We start from the raw sequence: 20,479 nt of genomic DNA, 5'->3' as shown, positions 1-20,479 counted from the left end.
CACCTGATTTAGGACAAGTGGGTCTTGCAGATGCTAGAGATTAGAGTGAAGATTGCTGATGAAGGACTTTTGCCCAAAACGTTGATTTTCTTGCTCCTTGGATGCTGCTTGAACTGTTGTGCTACTTCACCTGATTTGGCTACCCAAATTTCCAACTCCCACTCATAGTGGAAATCAATACTAGTTTTTTTGGTCTAGGAATGGTGTTGTCACAGGTTCAAGAGTAGAAAAAGAGTGATTACAGCTCTTGCCAGTCAGAGTCTCAGGCCGAACAAGAGGAATATGGAGAATTACTCCAGCTGTTACACCTGACTGGAGTCACACACGAGACATTAAGCCCCACTGTGACCAAAGGCATGAGAGAATTAAAGCATTTTCTCAAAGTCGCCAGTGTACCTGTCTGATGGCCTCAAGTTTACAGAAAACCTGGACCAGGTTTCTGTACTTAACGAGAATTATTTACTACGAGTAAATAGATTCTAACTAAAGGTAATCAACTATGAACTATTAACATTTAACTCTGCACGTTAACACTCCAATCCCTTTTAAAAACCCCTCTTATATACAAATATAGATAAAAACTTGGTGTTACTGATAGAGAGGAAAAAAGCTGGGAAGTACAGTTTAGTAGCCCCGTTTCTCAGGATTTTATGAGGTGTTTCGTTTGTTTCTGATCATTTCGTTTTGAGTTCTTTCACTTCTTCATAGGAGCCACAAAACAACTGGTTCACAGATAATACAGTCTCTGACTTACGGGTTAAAGGCTATGTTCACTGACAGCAATGCATGAGTGCTACACACAGCTCAAATATTTGCATATGTATTTAAACAGGTTCAGGTTTTTAAATAGGATGCAGAAAATGGGAGGAGGGACTGGGGAATGTGGCAGGAGGGAGAGAAAGAGAGACAGGGAGGAATGCGGTGAACCAGGAACAGAGAGTGAAGGCTCTGAATGTGGAAATAGGGCCCACCCCTCCTTTCCTACACACCCTGTATCCTCAATCTTCTCAGCATGCATCCTACACCCAACACACAGCCCTCACTCTCTTTTTCCTACTTCAGCCCTAACTTTACGGCCCCTCCAGCAACAATGCACAGTTTCAGCAGGATGCACTATTTACAAGACCCACTGTAGCTGTATACAAAAGGTGTGCTGGATTAAATAAAGATTTGAAATCATGATGTTATGATGTCTCAAAGTGCAATTTGACAAGTTCAGACATATTGTCCAAGTTTTAACTTCCTAATTCTCTCGACTCTACTGGGTGAAAGGGGAATGTGTGAGGAACAGAAGCCACACTAGATCCTTCAATAATGAGGGAGGGTAAACCAGAGTGCAAGTAACAGTGAAAATCAGCAGAGACCAGGGACCAACGCTTTTGTGGCTTATGCTCTTCTTGATCCTGCGCAACATGAAAACAAGAGTTTAATCAATACATAACAATTGATGTGTTTCTGATTGATGAGTAACATACATAGAACAAGAAAGGCTTCCTCTGCGCCCAATAAAACCCCAGCCTGCTACTCTCCTGTTTAATAGCTCCCCATCCCTGTCTGTCCTGCAACTACCACTCAGTGTGGAAACCCTCCCATTTTCTGCATCCCATTTGAAAACCTGAACCTGTTTAAATACATATACAAATATTTGAGCTGTGTGTAGCACGGATGCATTGCTGTCAGTGAACATAGCCTTTAACCCGTAAGTCAGAGACTGTATTGTGAACCAGTTCTTTTTTTGGCTCCTATGAAGAAGTGAACAGCAACATCAATCTGCTGCCACAATCACTGGAAAAAAACAGCGACAATACAATGATACTCAAAAATGAACACGCAGGTTGTATGGGAGCTAAATTTTGAGGTACATTAAGTGAGTCAGACCAGGACAAACCATTCACGTTTCAATGGGTTTTTCCTTCTGGTATTGGATATCTAGGGAGGAACAAGGGGCGGATTCACAGTAGCCAATGAGAGGCAACTTTGCTTTCCAGCTAAATATTTTTGCCTATTTAAGATTAAGGCAGTTAATGTTTTATTCTTTACTCTGAGGTGCCTCAATCAACTACTTTTCATCATGGTGAGTAGCCATTGTGATACATTCAATCCAAATCTTGTTAAATGAATTGATTTTGCAGCCAATTATGATAGAAAAGAGGGCAGAGGTGAACTGTAACAGCATATTTATGAATGTACGGTCATTTCACACTGTATCTCATCAGCTTAAGGGAAATGGCCATTGCCCATGTCTTGTTTAATTTATTCTATGGCAGAATATATTTCTCTCTCTTAAGACGGTGTCTCAGAGATTAATTTATAACTAAACAGAAAGGTTCAAAGGGAAAGCGGCAAAAGGATCCACAGATCTCTGTTTAAAAAGAAACTGGCTATGATTTGAAGTAGATCCCAAAATAGGTGCTAAATTGTCAGAGAGGCCACTTCATCTGTCCATTGGCCTCAGTGGGTGGTCTGAGCCAATTCAAAGGACAAGAATTATTAATAAGCCACTAGAAGACTATCAACACTGAGTGTGCTCCCTAAGATGTGGAGGTGCCAGTGTTGGACTGGTTCAAAAATCACAACACCAGATTATAGTCCAACTGGTTTATTTGAAATCACTGGCTTTCAGAGCGCTGCTCCTTCATAAGGAAAAACACTCTGAAAGCTAGTATTTTCAAATAAACGTGTAGGGCTATAACTTGGTGTTGTGTGATTTTTGATGTTATGCTCCCCATCACAACCTGCCAATCTGTGAAGGTAGCAATCTGGTTGGGTTTCCACACGGAGTGGTAGTTGCAGGGAGCTATTAAACAGGAGAGCAGCAGGCTGGGGTTTTACTGGAGAAGCCTTTCTTTCTTCCTCAATGCAGGAGCTGATACTGGAAATCTGCTCACTAATCTGAAATAAAGCAATTAGTGGACAGAATTTGTTAAAGAGGTATTGACTGGTAGTCTCACAGGAAAAACCATGGGACCGATCGACACCAGGTGGGAAAGGGTGGATTCTCAGCAGGAAATAGAACATAGAAGAGTACTGAACAGTACAGGTAGCAGCAGAAGCTGCTGTTGATCGTGGCAGTGTTGGGCTGGCTGTGGACTTTAGTCCTTCTCTATTGTTAGATCGACATTCCAAATAAGGGGAGATTGAGAAAGAAGGGTACCCCAAGACAGGGCTAGTGAGGATTCTCAGAGACCCCCAGAGATTGCTGTTCCCATGGGACTGTGCATTGTGGAGGAGGCTCTCCCAGTGCAGAGGAAAAGAAGAAAAAGGAGCTAGAGGAGGCCAACTGTCCAGAGTCAAAAGCACCATGTGGTTCAGGCAAGTGAAAGACCTGCTGTTATTGCAATGCCCAGAGCAAGACAGAAAATAACAAATCAATGTGTTGGAGAAGACAGTAGCCCACACACAGAGTCGCTACAGGGAAAGGGTGCATTGCCTTCAATTGTGAGATCACCATTGTCTTTGCAGATTGGCCTCTCCTCCCTTTGTGAGCTGCTGAATGAGAGATTTGTTCAAATTGCATCAGTGGTCACTCTATGCCAATTGCCCTCAAGATGACTGTGTCCTTGAACTTCTATGCTTTGGATTAATTCCAGGAATGAACCAGAGACCTTTGTGGCATACCTCAAGCTTCAGCTGACCAATATATAAAGGTCTTCTTTAGGTGAATGTTTAGGTGAACAAATGACTTAGGCTACCATAACACCAGTTCGTCAGAAGATCCAGAAGCCTCACCTGTACAGCTGGATTCCGCACACTTCAGTGAGATAAAGGTCATCAATGCTCCATCATGGTAACCTCCTGTCAATCAGAAAATATATCATGTCAGCAACATCCAATTCGTATGTGATCATCGACAAAGTATCATACAACTGTCCACTCCCTATCCTTTGTACTCCCAGGATCTGTAGATATTGTGTCTGCCATAGCCATTAGAGGATTGGCATCTTTGTGACAAGGGATACCCAATGAAGGGATTGCTCATTAGACTGAGAAATGTGCATACAGAAAGTGAGAAGCGTTAAAATGAAGACCATGCATCTTCCAAGGCCAACATTGTGCAGACTGATGCATAACGTAATGGTTCTGAATGAGGTAATGTTCATGTTACATTGAGCTCCACCCAGTCTGATGATGCCACAGTGTCTTTGGGCAGTGACAGAAGTTCTGCACTAACCTTTGTGGGAAGTATTCTGTATGGGTCAAGTAGAATGTGGGGGAGGTGGCAACATATATTGTGGCTGTATTCCACATAGGTGATCTCTGTGATTAGGATACTTCAATGTTATGGTTGGGTTAGGAATAAAACTGAAGGATATCAAACAGAAAATGTGAACAAAATGATTTTAAAGTTGGAGGGTAATGATATGTTGGCATAAAATCACCAACAACTTAGACTTCAAATGAGAGCAGCCGGCAGCATGGTAACTCAGTGGTTAGCACTGCTGCCTCACAATGCCAGTTACCCGGGTTCAATTCCAACCTTGGGTGACTGTGTGGAGTTTGCACATTCTACCTGTGTATGTGTGGGTTTCCTCCAGGTGTTCCAGCTTCCTTTATCAGTCACAATGTTTAAAAAACATTCGGATGGATAGGTGAACAGAAAAGGTTTGGAGGGACATGAGACAGGAGCAGGCATGTGGGACTAGTTTGGTTTGGGATTATGTTTGGCATGGTATTAAGGAGCATTCATATGAAAGGAAGTGAGAAATGTAGAGACTGTTTTGGGAGGAAATTCCAGAGATTGTATTGTAGGAAACTGAAGGTGCTGCCACCTACAGGTAAAATTGAGAATACCTAAGTGGCCAGAATTAGTGAAGCACAAATATCATAGAACCCCTACAGTATGGAAGCAGGCCAAGTCTACACTGATCCTCTGAAGAACATCCCACCTTATCCCTGTAACCCTGCATTTCCCATGGCTAACCCACCTCGCCTACATAACCCTGGACAATTTCCCTTGGCCAATCCACCTCATCTGCATATCTATGGACTGCGGGAGGAAGATGGAGCATCTTGGGGAAACCCACACAGGCATGGGGAATGTGCAAACTCCACACAGTCACCTGAGGCTGGAATTGAACACAAGTCCCTGCAGCTGTGAGGCAGCAGTTCCAACCAATGAGCTACTGTGTTGCCCTCATGTTATTATCCCGTCTGAAACAGGTAGGACTTGAACACAGGTCATCTGGCTCAGAGATAGGGACATTACCATTATATCACAATAGCCCCTGTCTCAAAATGGTAGGACTCAAGGCAATTATAGAGATAGTAGTAGGCAAGGTTTTGGATGGATTTAAAAACAGTTGAGAATATTAAAATCCAATTATTGTTTAGTCAGGTGACAATGTAAATCAACGAGCATAAAAACAACCAGTGGTGTCAGGACATTGAGCAGCGCAGTTTTGGATTACTTTCAGCTTACCAAAGGTAGAATGTAAAGTATTGTATTAAATTGTCATTAGCAAAAGGAAACAAAAGACATGAATGAGAGCTTCTCTAGCAAATGAATTTCAGGTAGGGATGAAGTTGTAAAATGTTAAAGAAATGAAAATGGATGATCATAAGCATGGTGCACATATGAGATTAATTCAATTGCATTTGGACACAATTTTATCTGTTGCCAGGCATATCCACACAACTCATTTCACACACCACAGGCATGTACACAAAATATATGCAACTTCCCACCTTATTGAGTTCCACAGCTTTTTCACAAAATGTAAAAACCAGACTACTTCAAACTTCAGAACACTACCTGATAATTAAAAATCTTAGAATGAAATCTGAATTGAAGAAAAGCAAAAGTGATGGAACTAATAAAAGAGAGTGAATATGAAAAAATATCAAAGGTGTTAAGTGAAAAAAGGAAAAGTGTAGAGAATCACAAAAAATGTTTGTCAAGCAAAAAGTGAGTTTTAAAGAGATTTGTAAAGAAGGAAAGGAAAGTGAATGTTTGCAAAAAAGTGAAAGTAGAAAAGGGTATTTCTGGAATGATGGTGAGTAATGCATGGTTGGACTGAAGGGTCTGTTTCCATGCTGCATATCTCTGTGATTCCATGTGCAGGTTTTGTGAATTGGCCGTGTTAAGTTGTTCATAGTGTCCAGGAATGTGTAGGTTTGGTGGATTAGCCATGGGAATTGTGGGGTTACAGGGATAGGGCAGAGGGTGGAGTCTGGGTCAGATGCTCTTCAAAGAATTGGTGTGGACATGTTGGGCTGAATGACCTGGTGGATCATCCATGGAAAATGCAGAGATGAAGGGATCGCGTGGGATGCTGTGTGGATGGCTGATATGGATTCGATGGGCTGAACGGCTTGCTTCCACACTGTAGGGATTTTATGAATTTTAAGCTCACATTTAGAGTTTGGTCAATCAGATAAGGCCATTACAGAATACTGTACAAGGTGACAGTAATATTGTGACAAACTAGGTACCAGATCATGATAAATAGACTGTTTACTGTCATATAATATAATAAAACAATTTTATTTTAATTTTTTCAGACGACCTACACTGATAAAGGGGAGAAGGTATGGTACATCTGCTACTTAAAACTTCAAACAGTTTGCTGGCTTTCTGTTTTTCCGTATTCTGCCGACACGAAGACAAACAGAATAATTCAAAACTCTTCTGTTGCAGCTGGAGAAAGGTCGATTTGTCAGCTTTCACCATGCCACGTTCTGGGTAGGAAACGCTAAACAGGTAAAATGAGTAGCAAGATTTATTTCTATCCCAGCTACAACATTGAAGCATCCAGGCACACCTACAGCTGCAATCAACAACAGATTATATTTATGTAGCACGTTTGACATAATAAAACATTCTAAGGTGCTTCACAAGACCTTTAAACAACAAAATATAACACCTAAATATATAAGGGCATATGCTCCAAAAAAAGATGAAAGAGCTAGATATTAAGGAGCATTCATATGAACAAAGTGAGAAATGGAGAGACAGTATTTTGGGAGGGAATTCCAGAGACTGTAGTGTTGGAAACTGAAGGTGCTGCCACGTACAGTTAAAATTGAGAATACTTAAGTGGCCAGAATTAGTAAAGCACAAATATCAGAGAATCCCTACAGTGTGGAAACAGGCCATTTGACCCATCAAGTCTACACTGACCCTCTGAAGGAGGGAGGGTCTGTGGGAGGAACCCGGAGTGCCCAGTGGAAACTCTCAGACATGGGAAGAACATGCAAACTCCACACTGTCGCATGAAGCTGGAATTGAACCCAGGCCCCTGGTGCTATGAGGCAGCAGTGCTAACCGCTAACCACTGAGCCACTGTGCCACTGTCAGGTTATTATGCACGTCTGAAACAGGTAGGACTTGAACACAGGTCATCTGGCTCAGAGATAGGGTCATTACTATTATATCACAACAGCCCCTGTCTCAAAATGGTAGGACTCAAGGCAATTATAGAGATAGTAGTAGGCAAGGTTTTGGATGGATTTAAAAACAGTTGAGAATATTAAAATCCAATTATTGTTTAGTCAGGTGACAATGTAAATCAACGAGCATAAAAACAACTAGTGGTGTCAGGACATTGAGCAGCACAGTTTTGGATTACTTTCAGCTTACCAAAGGTAGAATGTAAAGTATTGTATTAAATTGTCATTAGCAAAAGGAAACAAAAGACATGAATGAGAGCTTCTCTAGCAAATGAATTTCAGGCAGGGATGAAGTCGTAAAATGTTAAAGAAATGAAAATGGATGATCATAAGCATGGTGCACATATGAGATTAATTCAATTGCATTTGGACACAATTTTATCTGTTGCCAGGCATATCCACACAACTCATTTCACACACCACAGGCATGTACACAAAATATATGCAACTTCCCACCTTATTGAGTTCCACAGCTTTTTCACAAAATGTAAAACCAGACTACTTCAAACTTCAGAACACTACCTGATAATTAAAGATCTTAGAATGAAATCTGAATTGAAGAAAAGCAAAAATTATGGAACTAATAAAAGGTGTTTAGTGAAAAAAGGAAAGTGTAGAGAATCACAAAAAATGTTTGTGAAGCAAAAAGTGAGTTTTAAAGAGATTTGTAAAGATGGAAAGTAAAGTAGAAGGGAGGTGAAAGTAGAAAAGGGTGTTTCTGGAATGATGGTAAGGAATGCATGGTTACAAGAGATAGCAAAGGAATAACATGAATACCGGGAACATATAATCAATCTGTCAAGACCTGCAAGGAAGGAAACAAATTAGTGAAAAGTGAACCTGTCTCTATTTCAGATGTCAATAGGCTTTTAAATGATTCTTCACATTTTCTGTTACTTTTACCTTTCATACTTAATTTGAAAAAATCTACAGAACAGAAAAGGAACATAATGGACAAAGATTTGAAAAGTTTGGAGACAAAGCAGATTAATTCAGGATTGACAGGCGATGTGATAAGATGTTTGGGTTTTTAAGTGAGATATTATTATGGTAAAATGGAGAATAATGGCATCAGGAAAGTTAAAATTCCTGGGACACCAGGTAGTATGACTACCTACTGCCTGACAATCCAGCCCTCTCTCAGAAACCTCACTTGATTACAGAGTCATACAGCACAGAAACAGACCCTTTGGACCAACCAGTGATTGCTGTCCATAATCCTAAATTAAAATCCACCTGCCTGTGCTTGGTCCACGTCCTCCAAACCTTTCTTGTTCATGAATTTATTCAAATATCTTTTAAATATTGTAACTATATCTGCATCCACAACTTCCCCTCGGAGTTCATTCCACACATGAACCACTTCTGTGTAAAAAGGTTACCCCTTCATATCCTTTTTAAATCTTTCTCCTCTCACCTTAAAAATATCCCCCAGTCTTGAAATCATCTCCCAGAAGTGAAATCGACTCCATTATGAAACTCCTATGTCATGATGCATACATAGTGCAGAAAAGAAGGTCAATAGGGTCCTGAACCTGAGATAATCTGACCGTTTCAGTATGGAAGTTCATTCACCTTCTGGGTGCTGACATTCTTTTACCAAGAAGCTTATCAGAGACAGAATGTACACTGTGCAACTTGTCAGCGAGCACACAACATTGCAACATCAACTGCAAACCTGCTGCAATCTCAATTTCTTCAACATCATGAACATTGCCCAATATGCAAGGCTTTCGTTTACAGTACATGATTTAATTCCCAATCAAAATTAACCTGTATCCACACAATATCTTTCATATCCTCCGAATATTCCGAAGTGTTTTGTAGTCAGTGAAATATAATTACAGTTATTAGATAGACAAATGTATCAGCTTATTTTTGCACAAGGTGCCACAACAGTAATGTGATAAATGATTCTCAGCATATTTTGATGGTAATGATTGTGGGACGAATGTTGGTCAAGGTATCAGAATTTTCTTCCCCCTACCACCCCCATCAGATAGACAAGGCATCAGATTAATATCTCATCTAGAAGACCGTACATCCTACAATGCTACCTTTCTCCTTCTGTACCACGGTGATGTGTCAGCTTTGAGTATATAACGAACTTTTGGTTTTATCATATATTTGATGCATAGTGATGGCCAAACACCACTGTCATCTCCCAGAAGTGAAGTTGACTCTATTATGAAACTCCTGTATCATAGTGCAGTTTCTCAACCCTGTTTTACCTATTTCTCCTCATGAAATCACAGACTTTTCACTATCTCCTGATTAGCATCAATCAGCTCTCATCTCATAAACTTAATAATTCTTAACTATGTCTTCTCTATTTAATTTTTAGTTGCATTATTAGACATTTTATAAGTTATTGTTACTTTACAAAATGCAATGAGCATCCTGTTAAAAGAATTCTGACATCTACAGTCATAAATTGTTATTGACCCTCTCACTTGCATAAAGGAAGAGGGCAACACAAATTGTATCCAGATCAACAGAGTTTGTATAAATTAAAGCCAATAAATTGACATCAGTGACTTGACACAAGGACATATTGCAGCACTAGGTTTAGATTGGATGATGAGAAAAACAGTTTACATTCAATCAACACAGCTTTTCTACAACTTGAGTTGGTGGTCAGCAATACAATTAAAGATTATGAAGATTAGTATTTCACAGAGCATAAAAACTGTTGGCATCGCAGGGGGTAGACTTAAGACCAGATTTCCTGGAATATTCATTACAATGAAATGTTCATAGGGATAGAGTTATTTTGGCTTGTGATGCAGATCAACTCCAACAGCTGGGTTCAGTTCCTGTGTGTGGTCACTAGGGCAATCCCATCTTCTCAACCTCACCTCTTACCACCAGAGGCTGGGTGATCCGGAGGTTAGACTCACAAGTAGTCATTTCCTTCTAATGAGGGAGAAGCCAATGGTCCTCCAGCAGTATGGCTACTATCACATGTTCAATATATTCAGAAGTTGGAATTAAGTTCAGTACAGTGAAAGAAAAACTTTTTAAAAAAATCATTCATGGGAGACAGACAGAACTAGCAAAGTCAGCATTTATTGTTGATTCATAGTTGAGAAAATGGTAGTGAGTCTTCTTTTAGAACCATCGCAGTCCATGTGGGATAGGTACACCCACAGTACTGATGGAATGATGTTAACATAGCTATAATGAAGGCCTGTCAATATATTCCCAAATTAGGATGATGACTTACTGTGTACTCGTTGCCTTTGACCTTCTTGTGGTAATGAAGGTTAAAAGGTGAAGTGTAGCAAGGTAAAGTGATAGACTAAAACAGGGAGGTTGAGTCTGACATTAAGCCATGTAATGTTTAGAGTCATACAGCATACATACAGATGGCCCACCATGTCTACACTAGCCAACAAACACCAAAGCACATGTTGTACTTACCTGCATTTGGCCAATGGCCTGCTAAGCCCTGGCATTTTACATATTTATCCAGATGCTTATTAAACATTGAGAGAGTACTTGCTCCATATATCTACCAGCCTCTAGGTGAAAAAATCTTCAGATCTCTTATCTCTAAACCACTTACTCCTCACCTTAAAATATGCCCACTGATCTTAGACACAGCTGCAATGAGGAAGAGATTTTTTATGAGCTACCCTCTCTTTGCCTCTCACAATGTTGTATTCCCTCAATCAGATCCACCCCTTAGTCTCCACTATCCAGGAAAACAAACCCAGCTTACTCAGTCTTCCCTTATAACTGAGACTTTTCATTCTAGAAAACAATCTGGTGAATCTTTTCAGCACACTCTTCAATGCAATTACATCTTCTTGATAGTCTGGTGGCCTAACCAATGTTCTATAACATTGTAACAAGACTTCCTTGCTCCTATATACTACACTCCAGCTAATAATGGTAAGCATTCTGTATGCTTCCCTTCACCACCCTGGCTACCTGTGCTAATACCCCTAGGAATCTATGGACTTGTGTACCAAAATCCCTTTATTTATTGTGTCTATCCTTCCATTATTAGATATACCAAAATGCATTACCTCATATTTATCAGGATTGGATTCCATCTGCCATCACTCTTCCCAATTCAGCAGCTAATTAATAGCAGATTGTAGCATGTGACCATCCTCCTCACTATCAATCCCACCAATTTTCATCTCATCTCCAAACTTACTAATTATGCCTTCCACGTTCACATTCGAGTGGTTAACAAGCGTAACAGCAAAGTAAGAGCAAGCAATTTATTTTTGTATATGTGTTCATAGTGCTAGTCATTATGAGCAATGGGGAGAAGAATGAGACTCAGAATTTGTAAATAATGGCCTTCATTACAATACAACCTGCTTACTGACAATAATCAATCAAGCTCAACCACTGTCTGTCACATGGTGTGTGTTTATTTGTCACTGCAGGCTGCATCATATTACTGCGACAAATTTGGATTTGAGTCTGTGGCATACAAAGGACTGGAATCGGGGCACCGTGATAGGGTATCACATGTCATTAGGCAGAATAAGGTAAGGACCAGCTCACTGAGAAAGATATAATTAAAAGCTGACCCTGATTCATAATATTTTGCTTTGAAATTCTGGGTTGGAAAGGGGCTAGTTCCAGGGATTGGGAAACATCTGAACATGGTGGAACTTAGATTTAGCAGGTATCTGTCTTGTTGCCAATCCTGTTGGCTATTTCAATGCTTTGGGGAATGACTATTATATTTGGTATAAATGAGGAAATAGATCAAAAGGATAATTCCTTCACTGTACTCTTAGCCTTGTTGCACCTATATGTCTCTGGCATGCACTATTCCTAAGGCCAATATCGAAGGGGTGGAGTGGTCTGAAATTCTTGGCATTTTACCTCTGTATTGTTTACACAAGATTTTTTTTTTGGTTATTCATTCATAGATTACATATGTTGTTGGCTGAACAAACATTTATTGCCCAACCCTGGAGAAGGTGCTGGTGAGCTGCCTGTTTGAACTGCTGTCTCCATTTGGTGTACGTAGACCCACAATGTCATTAGGGAGGGAATTGCAGGATTTTGACCCAGCAACAGTGAAGGATGGTGAGTGGCTTGGAGGGGAACTGGGTGGTGATGTTCCCATGTATCTGCTGCTCTTGTCCTTCTAGATAGTGGTTGGTTTGGAAAGTGCAATCAAAGGGGCCTTGATGAATTTCTGCACTTGGCATCATGAAGATGGTACCCACTGCTGCTACTGAGCATCAGTAATGGAGAGGAAATATTTGTAGATGTGGTGCTAATCAGGTAGATCATTTTGTCCTAGATAATGTCAAACTTCTTGATTGTTGTTAGAACTGTGTTCATCCAGGCAAGTGGACAGTATTCTGTCACACTCCTGACTTGTACCTTGTAGATGGTGGGGAGTCAGGAGGCTAGTTAATCGCTGAGGCATTCCTAGACTCTGGACCACTTTCCGAGTCAAAATTTTTCAACGGCTGTTTGAATTTAGTTTCTGTTCATGGTCCCTCCATGGCTTTGATGGTGGAGGATTCAATGATGAATGATGCCATTGAGGTTCATAGGGAAATGGTTAGATTCTGTTTTGCTGGAGAATGTCTGTGCCTGCCATTTGTGTGGTGCAAATGGTATTGCCACTTGTCAGCCTAAGGCTGGGTATTATTATAGTCATCAGCCAAGATCCCCTCAACTGACCTCATGATGCAGGGAAAGACATTGATGAAGTATGGTGAAGGTATTTGGGCCTTGAACACTATCATGAAGACTTCAACAGCAATGTCCCAGAACTGAGTTGACTGATCTCCACCAGACATAACCATTTTTCTTTATACAAGGTGTGACTCCAGCTGAGAATTTTCCATCTGATTGCTGGTGACTTTAAGGCTCCTGTCAAATGCAGCTTTGGTGTTAAGGGCTGTCACTGTCATCTCACTTCTGGAGTTTAGCTCTTTGTCCATGTTTGAACTAATGCTGTAATGAGGTGAGGAGCTGAGTGGCCATGGCAGAATCTAAACAGTGTGTCACTGAGCAGGTTGTTGCTGAGTGGGTGCTGCTTGATAATGCTGTTGATGACATCGTCCATCATTGCAAGTAGACCGATGGAGCATTAACTGGCTGGGTTAGATTTGTTCTGCCTTTTGTGTAGAGGACATACCAGGGCATTGCCAGGTGGTTGCTAATGTTATGGTGATACAGGAACAACTTGGCTCAGAGAGCAGCATGTTCTGGTGCAGATGTCTTCAACACTGTGGCCAGAAGGTTGTCAGGGCCCACAGCCTTCATTTCCTATCTAGTGTCTTCAGCCATTTCGAGCTATGACATGGACTGAATCAAATTGGTTGAAGACTGACATCTATGATGCTGGGAACCTCAGGACAACAGGCATTACATGGCATGAGCCCTTGTGTCACATCCTGTGGCCTGCAATAGCTCCCAGTGCTTCTGTAGTGTTGTTTCTATCATCCTCTCTGCTGATCAGAGTTTTTAAACTTAATGCTGTGTTCTTTTTCAACAGATTTTCTTTGTTTTCCAGTCAGCATTAAATCCTGGTGATCAGGGTGAGTAGTATGGGTGGCATTAAAACAGGGTTAATATAGGTAATTATGTGCATTAAATGATTCCTTCAATGAGCTATTAAATATGTTGTAGGCAGGACTTGAACTTTCCATCATTAAATAATTTAGCTTCCTGTTGATTTCAGTGCTGTTTTGCTCTGTTACATTCTATTCAAAACAAGTGTCTGTGAAATGTGGTACAGCCCAAGGATGTAATACCTGAGTTGGCTCATCAACTTTTTGGGCTGGAGTATAGCCAGTGTAAGAGAGTGGTGAATAACTGGAGTACATTGTTTGGTAAGCTCAGATATAGACAAGTTGACACAATATTAGTGAATTGGGGTATTCCCTTTGGATGTATAATGCTAATGTTTGGGTATGATTTGTAAAAGTACAATGTTAGTCGTGATATAGTTTGTATTCAAGAGGAAACCTCTTCTGCAGTCACGTGAACTGAACATTATCCTTGAGACCCAGATCATCTCCACTTCTATCATACTTACAGGCAGCTTGCTCCTTATCATAACTACTTTGCTGCAGAAAAATGTTCTTTCTTATATCATTTTCCCAAAATGTAAATTTTGTGTATGTTTGCTCCTTGTACCATCTGCTAATGTGAACAGATTTTCTTTGTCTAAGTTATTTAAAACAGTCACAATCTTTTTACATTTCTCCCTAATTTCCCTTCATCCACTTTGCTCCAAGGAGATCCACCCTAGTTTCTCCAATCTAACCTTGTAGATAAAGCCCCTCATCTTTGGAACTATTGTGATAATCTTCTGTGTACCACCTTTGGATTTTAGCAAGCATGTAGCGTGCAGAACAGACATTCTAGTTGTGGCCTTAACATAAACATATAGGTTCAGCATAACTTCTGTGTATCTCTTTTTAAGAACTTCAAACTGATCCCATATGTTCTAATAACTGCTCTCTCACGATGACCTGTGACTTCCAAAGATCTGTGATCAAGATCTTCTGCTCCTGCACACTCTGTAGAATTGTGTCATTGAGGCTGAATTGCCTTTGCCTCTCCATTGTGCAAAAATGCACCAACTCACACCGTTTTGCTTTAAACATCATCTATCAATTATCTGTCCATTCTGCTCATCTATCTATTTCCTGTTGCAGTTAGAGTCATAGCGTCATAGAGATGTACAGCATGGAAACAGACCCTTCGGTCCAACCCATCCATGCCGACCAGATATCCCAATCCAATCAAATCCTACCTGCCAGCACCCGGCCCATATTTCTCCAAACCCTTCCTATTCATATACCCATTCAAATGCCTCTTAAATGTTGCAATTGCACAAGCCTCCACCACTTCCTCTGGCAGCTCATTCCATTCACGTACCACCCTCTGCGCGAAAAAGTTGCCCCTTAGGTCTCTTTTATATCTTTCCCCTCTCACCCTAAACCTATGCCCTCTAGTTCTGGACTCCCCCACCCCAGGGAAAAGACTTTGCCTATTTACCCTATCCATGCCCCTCATCATTTTGTAAACCTCTATAAGGTCACCCCTCAGCCTCCGCCGCTCCAGGGAAAACAGCCCCAGCCTGTTCAGACTCTCCCTGTAGCTCAAATCCTCCAACCCTGGCAACATCCTTGTAAATCTTTTCTGAACCCTTTCAAGTTTCATAACATCTTTCCGATAGGAAGCAGACCAATATTCCAACAGTGGTCTACGCAATGTCCTGTACAGCCGCAACATGATCTCCCAACTCCTGTACTCAATACTCTGACCAATAAAGGAAAGCATACCAAACGCCGCCTTCACTATCCTATCTACCTGTGACTCCACTTTCAAGGAGCTATGAACCTGCACTCCAAGGTCTCTTTGTTCAGCAACACTCCCTCGGACCTTATCATTAAATGTATGAGTCCTGCTAAGATTTGCTTTCCCAAAATGCAGCACCTCGCATTTATCTGAATTAAACTCCATCTGCTACTTATCAGCCGAATGGTCCATCTGGTCAAGATCCTATTGTAATTGAGGTAACCCTCTTCGCTGTCCACTACACCTCCAATTTTGGTGTCATCTGCAAACTTATTAACTGTACCTCTTATGCTCGCATCCAAATCATTTATGTAAATGACAAAAAGTAGAGGGCCCAGCACCGATCCTTGTAGCACTCCAGTGGTCACAGGCCTCCAGTCTGAAAAACAACCCTCCACCACCACCCGCTGTCTTCTACCTTTGAGCCAGTTCTGTATCCAAATGGCTAGTTCTCCCTGTATTCCATGAGATCTAACCTTGCTATTCAGTCTCCTGTGGGGAACCTTGTCGAAGTCAATATAGATCACATCTAATACTCTGCCTTCATCAATCCTCTTTGTTACTTCCTCAAAAAACTCAATCAAGTTTGTGAGACATGATTTCCCATGCACAAAGCCTTGTTGACTGTCCCTAATCAATCCTTGCCTTTCCAAATACATGTACATCCTGTCCCTCAGGATTCCCTCCAACAACTTGCCCACCACCGACGTCAGGCTCACTGGTCTATAGTTCCCTGGCTTGTCCTTACTACTCTTCTTTAAGAGTGACACCACGTTTGCCAACCTCCAGTTTTCCGGCACCTCAACTGTGATTACCAATGATACAAATATCTCAGCAAGAGGCCCAGCAATCACTTCTCTAGCTTCCCACAGAGTTCTAGGGTACACCTGATCAGGTCCTGGGGATTTATCCACCTTTACCCGTTTCAAGACATCCAGCACTTCCTCCTCTGTAATATGGACATTTTGCAAGATATCACCATCTATTTCCCTACAGTCTATATCTTCCATATCCTTTTCCACAGTAAATACTGATGCAAAATACTCGTTTATTATCTCCCGCATTTTCTGCAGCTCCACACATAGGCCGCCTTGCTGATCTTTGAGGGGCCCTATTCTCTCCCTAGTTACTCTTTTGTCCTTAATGTATTTGTAAAAACTCTTTGGATTCTCCTTAATCCTATTTGCCAAAGCTATCCCATGTCCTCTTTTTGCTCTCCTGATTTCTCTCTTCAGTATACTCCTACTTTCTTTATACTCTTCTAAGGATTCACTTGATCTATCCTGTCTATACCTTACATATGCTTCCTTTTTTATTCTTAACCAAACCCTCAATTTCTTTAGTCATCCAGCATTCCCTATATCTACCCGCCTTCCCTTTCACCCTGACAGGAATATACTTTCTCTGGATTCTCGTTATCTCATTTCTGAAGGTTTCCTATTTTCCAGCCGTCCCTTTACCTGTGAACATCTGCCCCCAATCAGCTTTTGAAAGGTCTTGGTGGTCTATCCTTTTCCATCATTATTTTAAATCTAATAGAATTATGGTTGCTGGCCCCAAAGTGCTCCCCCACTGACACCTCAGTCACCTGCCCTGCCTTATTTCCCAAGAGTAGGTCAAGTTTTGCACCTTCTCTAGTAGGTACATCCACATACAGAATCAGAAAATTGTCTTGTACACACTTAACAAATTCCTCTCCATCAAAACCCTTAACACTATGGCAGTCCCAGTCTATGTTTGAAAATTTAAAATCCCCTATCATAACCACCCTATTATTCTTACAGATAGCTCAGATCTCCTTACAAGTTTATTTCTCAATTTCCCTCTGACTAGTAGGGGGTCTAAAATACAATCCCAGTAAGGTGATCATCCCTTTCTTATTTCTCAGTTCCACCCAAATAACTTCCCTGGATGTATTTCCAGGAATATCTTCAATCAGCACAGCTGTAATGCTATCCCTTATCTAAAATGCCACTCCCACTCCTCCCTTGCCTCCCTTTCTATCCTTCCTTTAGCATTTGTATCCTGGAACATTAAGCTGCCAGTCCTGCCCATCCCTGAGCCATGTTTCTGTAATTGCTACGATATCCCAGTCCCATGTTCCTAACCATGCCCTGAGTTCATCTGCCTTCCCTGTTAGGCCCCTTGCATTGAAATAAATGCAGTTTAATTTATTAGTCCTACCTTGTCCCTGCCTGCCCTGACTGTTTGTTTGACTTGCTTCTGTTCTCAACTGTACCAGTCTCAGATTGATCTCTTTCCTCACTATCTCCCTGGTTTAAATCCTCCCGAGCAGCTCTAGCAAATTTCCCTGCCAGTATATTAGTCCCCTTACAATTTAGGTGCAATCCGTCCTTCTTGTACAGGTCACTTCTACCCCAAAAGAGATTCCAATGATCCAAAAATGTGAATTCTTCTCCCATACACCAGCTCCTCAGCCATGCATTCATCTGCTCTCTCCTCCTATTCCTGCCCTCGCTAGCTCGTAGCACTGGGAGTAAGTTGATGAGTATTATCTTTACTGTTTTCCATGTCTCCGCTGTATCGTTGGCAAATTTTGAAATTTTACTCTGCATCCCAAAGTCCAAATTATTTACATATCTCTAGCTCAAAAAAACCCCAATGGTCCTGGCAGTGACCATTGGGGAACCTCACTGTTTACCATTCTCAGAAATGTTCATTCGCCACACCTTGCTGTTTTAAGCAAATGTTTTTTTTTATCCAAGTTGCATAGACTGTCCTGTTTTAATGTGGTATTTGGTTAAATGTTTTCCTAAATATCTAGATAGTATCCATTGCATTCCCTTCAACAATTGTTACTTCTTAAACAATTCAATTAGTTTAAACACAATATGTCTTTTACAAATCCATTCTGGTTCTCCTTCATTAATTCAAATCAGTCCAAAGTCTGTTAAATTTTGTCTTGATTCTTGATTGTAAAACATTGCACCTCACCACTGATTAGCCATCAGTGTCTTTCCACACTTCCTTGAACAAGTGTGTCATATTTGCCACTTTCAAATCCTTGACCACCCTTTCATGACCTCCTTGTACAAAGGGAACTTTGGAAGACTATGACAACTCCTTTGGCTGTCACCTCTCCAATTCCTTTCACAATCTAAAATGCAAACTGATTTATCAAGCCAAATCCAGCCTTTTCAATACATCTTTTCAATTTTCACCCTATCCACTACTTTTACCATTTCCCCTTGTAATGATTTTTTTCAGCATCCTCTTCCTCAGTGAACAGTAATGGAAAGCACAAATTAAACTTCTAGTCCTGTCCTGCATCTCTAAACCTATATCACCATGTTTACTCTAACAGGCCCCACTCTACCTCTTACTACTACTTATATACCAGGAGAAGATATTGGCACTCTGTTTTATGTTAACCACTACTTTATTCTCGTGTTCTCCCTTTGCCAGTCTTAATTCCTCTTCACTTTTTTCCCCAACCTGGTAGTTGACCTGGATCTCACTTGAAGAATTCATTTGCCCTACAGTTAGATAGAAAATATAATGAAAAAAACTCACTTCATCATAAATGGAACTTTAGCTCTGGTTTGCCTAACCTTTCCCTCTTGTTGGAATGTAACTAACTCTTACTGAAACATCTCCTCCTTAAAGATCATCCAGCGTTCCATTAAAATGTTTTCCTGTCAAACATGGTTCAATTCTACCCTGATTAGATTCTCTCTGGTCCCATTAAAATTGGCTGTCTTCCAATTTAGAAGCTCTACTTTAAGAGTGTTCCTCCCTCTTCTCCAATAATGATCCAAACCGGAATACAGGATGATGTGTCTAGATGTTTTTTCCTGGTGGAAGTGTTCTACCTGCACAACTCCATCTGTGCCTGCCTGTCGGAAGTTTCTCTGTGCTGCTTGGTCTATGTGTTCCACATCGACACTATTGAGTACATGTCTTTGATGTAGGTTCCACATAAAATACTGATTTTGTCTCAACTGGAATATTGTGTCCAATTCTGAGCATCTTTTGGGAAGGATATGAATACAATAGAGGGTGCACAATAAATTTAGGGAAATGGTTCCAAGGATGAGGAACTACAGTAAGGTGGATATTGTAGAAGTTTGCAGAATTCTTCTTGGAAGCGATTCAGAAGGGATTTGACAGAAGAAACCATGAAGGGTCTGGACAGAGTCAATTGGGAGAAACTTGCCATTGACAAAATGATCCAAATTCAAAGTTTAAGTTGGTAGCATTTGTTAGACTGAGTAGTTTCACATCTGGAATGAACTGCCTGAAATTAGGATGGAGGCAGATTCAACTGAGGCTTCCTTAGAGAATTGGTAATGAGGGGAAAAGGTCTGAAGCACTGGAGGGAAAAAGATGGAATATGTGAATGAGTGAGCTCTTCTCACACAGCTAGCCCAGGCAGGATGGTCTGAAGGTGTAACCATTCTCAAATTCTATTCTACCAATCTTTGATGGACACTGCTGAGTCTGTAACTGAACTGCTTGGCCTGTGTCTGGGCTACTCAATCCATTCTGGCTTTACTGTCTCCATGACTGGACTGCTGAGTCCACACCTGTAACTTTCTGGCTATGTTTGTTATTCTGCTTCTTGTTTTGCTCTGAGCTGTGTTCTGACATATTTTATATTTGCTTTAGAAATGACCGATCATTTAGGGAAACATGGGGATGGTGTGAAGGACATCGCATTCCAAGTAGAAGACTGTAACTTCCTGGTGAAGGTATGAATCAAAATGGAGGTGTGCAAAGCACTGGGTCTGCAGGGGCAGTGGCATAAGATTGTCACAAGTCACTC

At 40.9% G+C, this 20,479-nt stretch overlaps 1 protein-coding gene across 2 annotated transcripts in view; it reads left to right on the top strand.

Annotated features, from left to right (window-relative positions):
- The first annotated feature begins 1,926 nt into the window (after positions 1 to 1,926).
- Positions 1,927 to 20,479, top strand: part of hpda (4-hydroxyphenylpyruvate dioxygenase a) — a 35,748-nt gene continuing 17,195 nt past the window's right edge. The window contains exons 1-6 of one of the 2 annotated variants that reach the window (XM_043718664.2): positions 1,927 to 2,074; positions 6,502 to 6,528; positions 6,638 to 6,700; positions 11,796 to 11,900; positions 13,880 to 13,922; positions 20,323 to 20,405. In XM_043718664.2, the coding sequence (XP_043574599.1) occupies positions 2,072 to 2,074; positions 6,502 to 6,528; positions 6,638 to 6,700; positions 11,796 to 11,900; positions 13,880 to 13,922; positions 20,323 to 20,405 (324 nt within the window). In that variant the 5' untranslated portion in view covers positions 1,927 to 2,071. Of the gene's footprint in view, positions 2,075 to 3,602; positions 4,090 to 6,501; positions 6,529 to 6,637; positions 6,701 to 11,795; positions 11,901 to 13,879; positions 13,923 to 20,322; positions 20,406 to 20,479 lie in introns of those variants that run through there. The other variant, XM_043718663.2, reaches the window with a different exon arrangement.

Source organism: Chiloscyllium plagiosum, unplaced genomic scaffold, assembly GCF_037043375.1.
Source record: "Chiloscyllium plagiosum isolate Xiang-an unplaced genomic scaffold, Cpla_swu_hap1 HiC_scaffold_31, whole genome shotgun sequence".
NCBI classification, from domain to species: domain Eukaryota; kingdom Metazoa; phylum Chordata; class Chondrichthyes; order Orectolobiformes; family Hemiscylliidae; genus Chiloscyllium; species Chiloscyllium plagiosum.
Note: the sequence above shows the minus strand (reverse complement) of the source record. Positions and strands in the feature narration are given on the sequence as shown.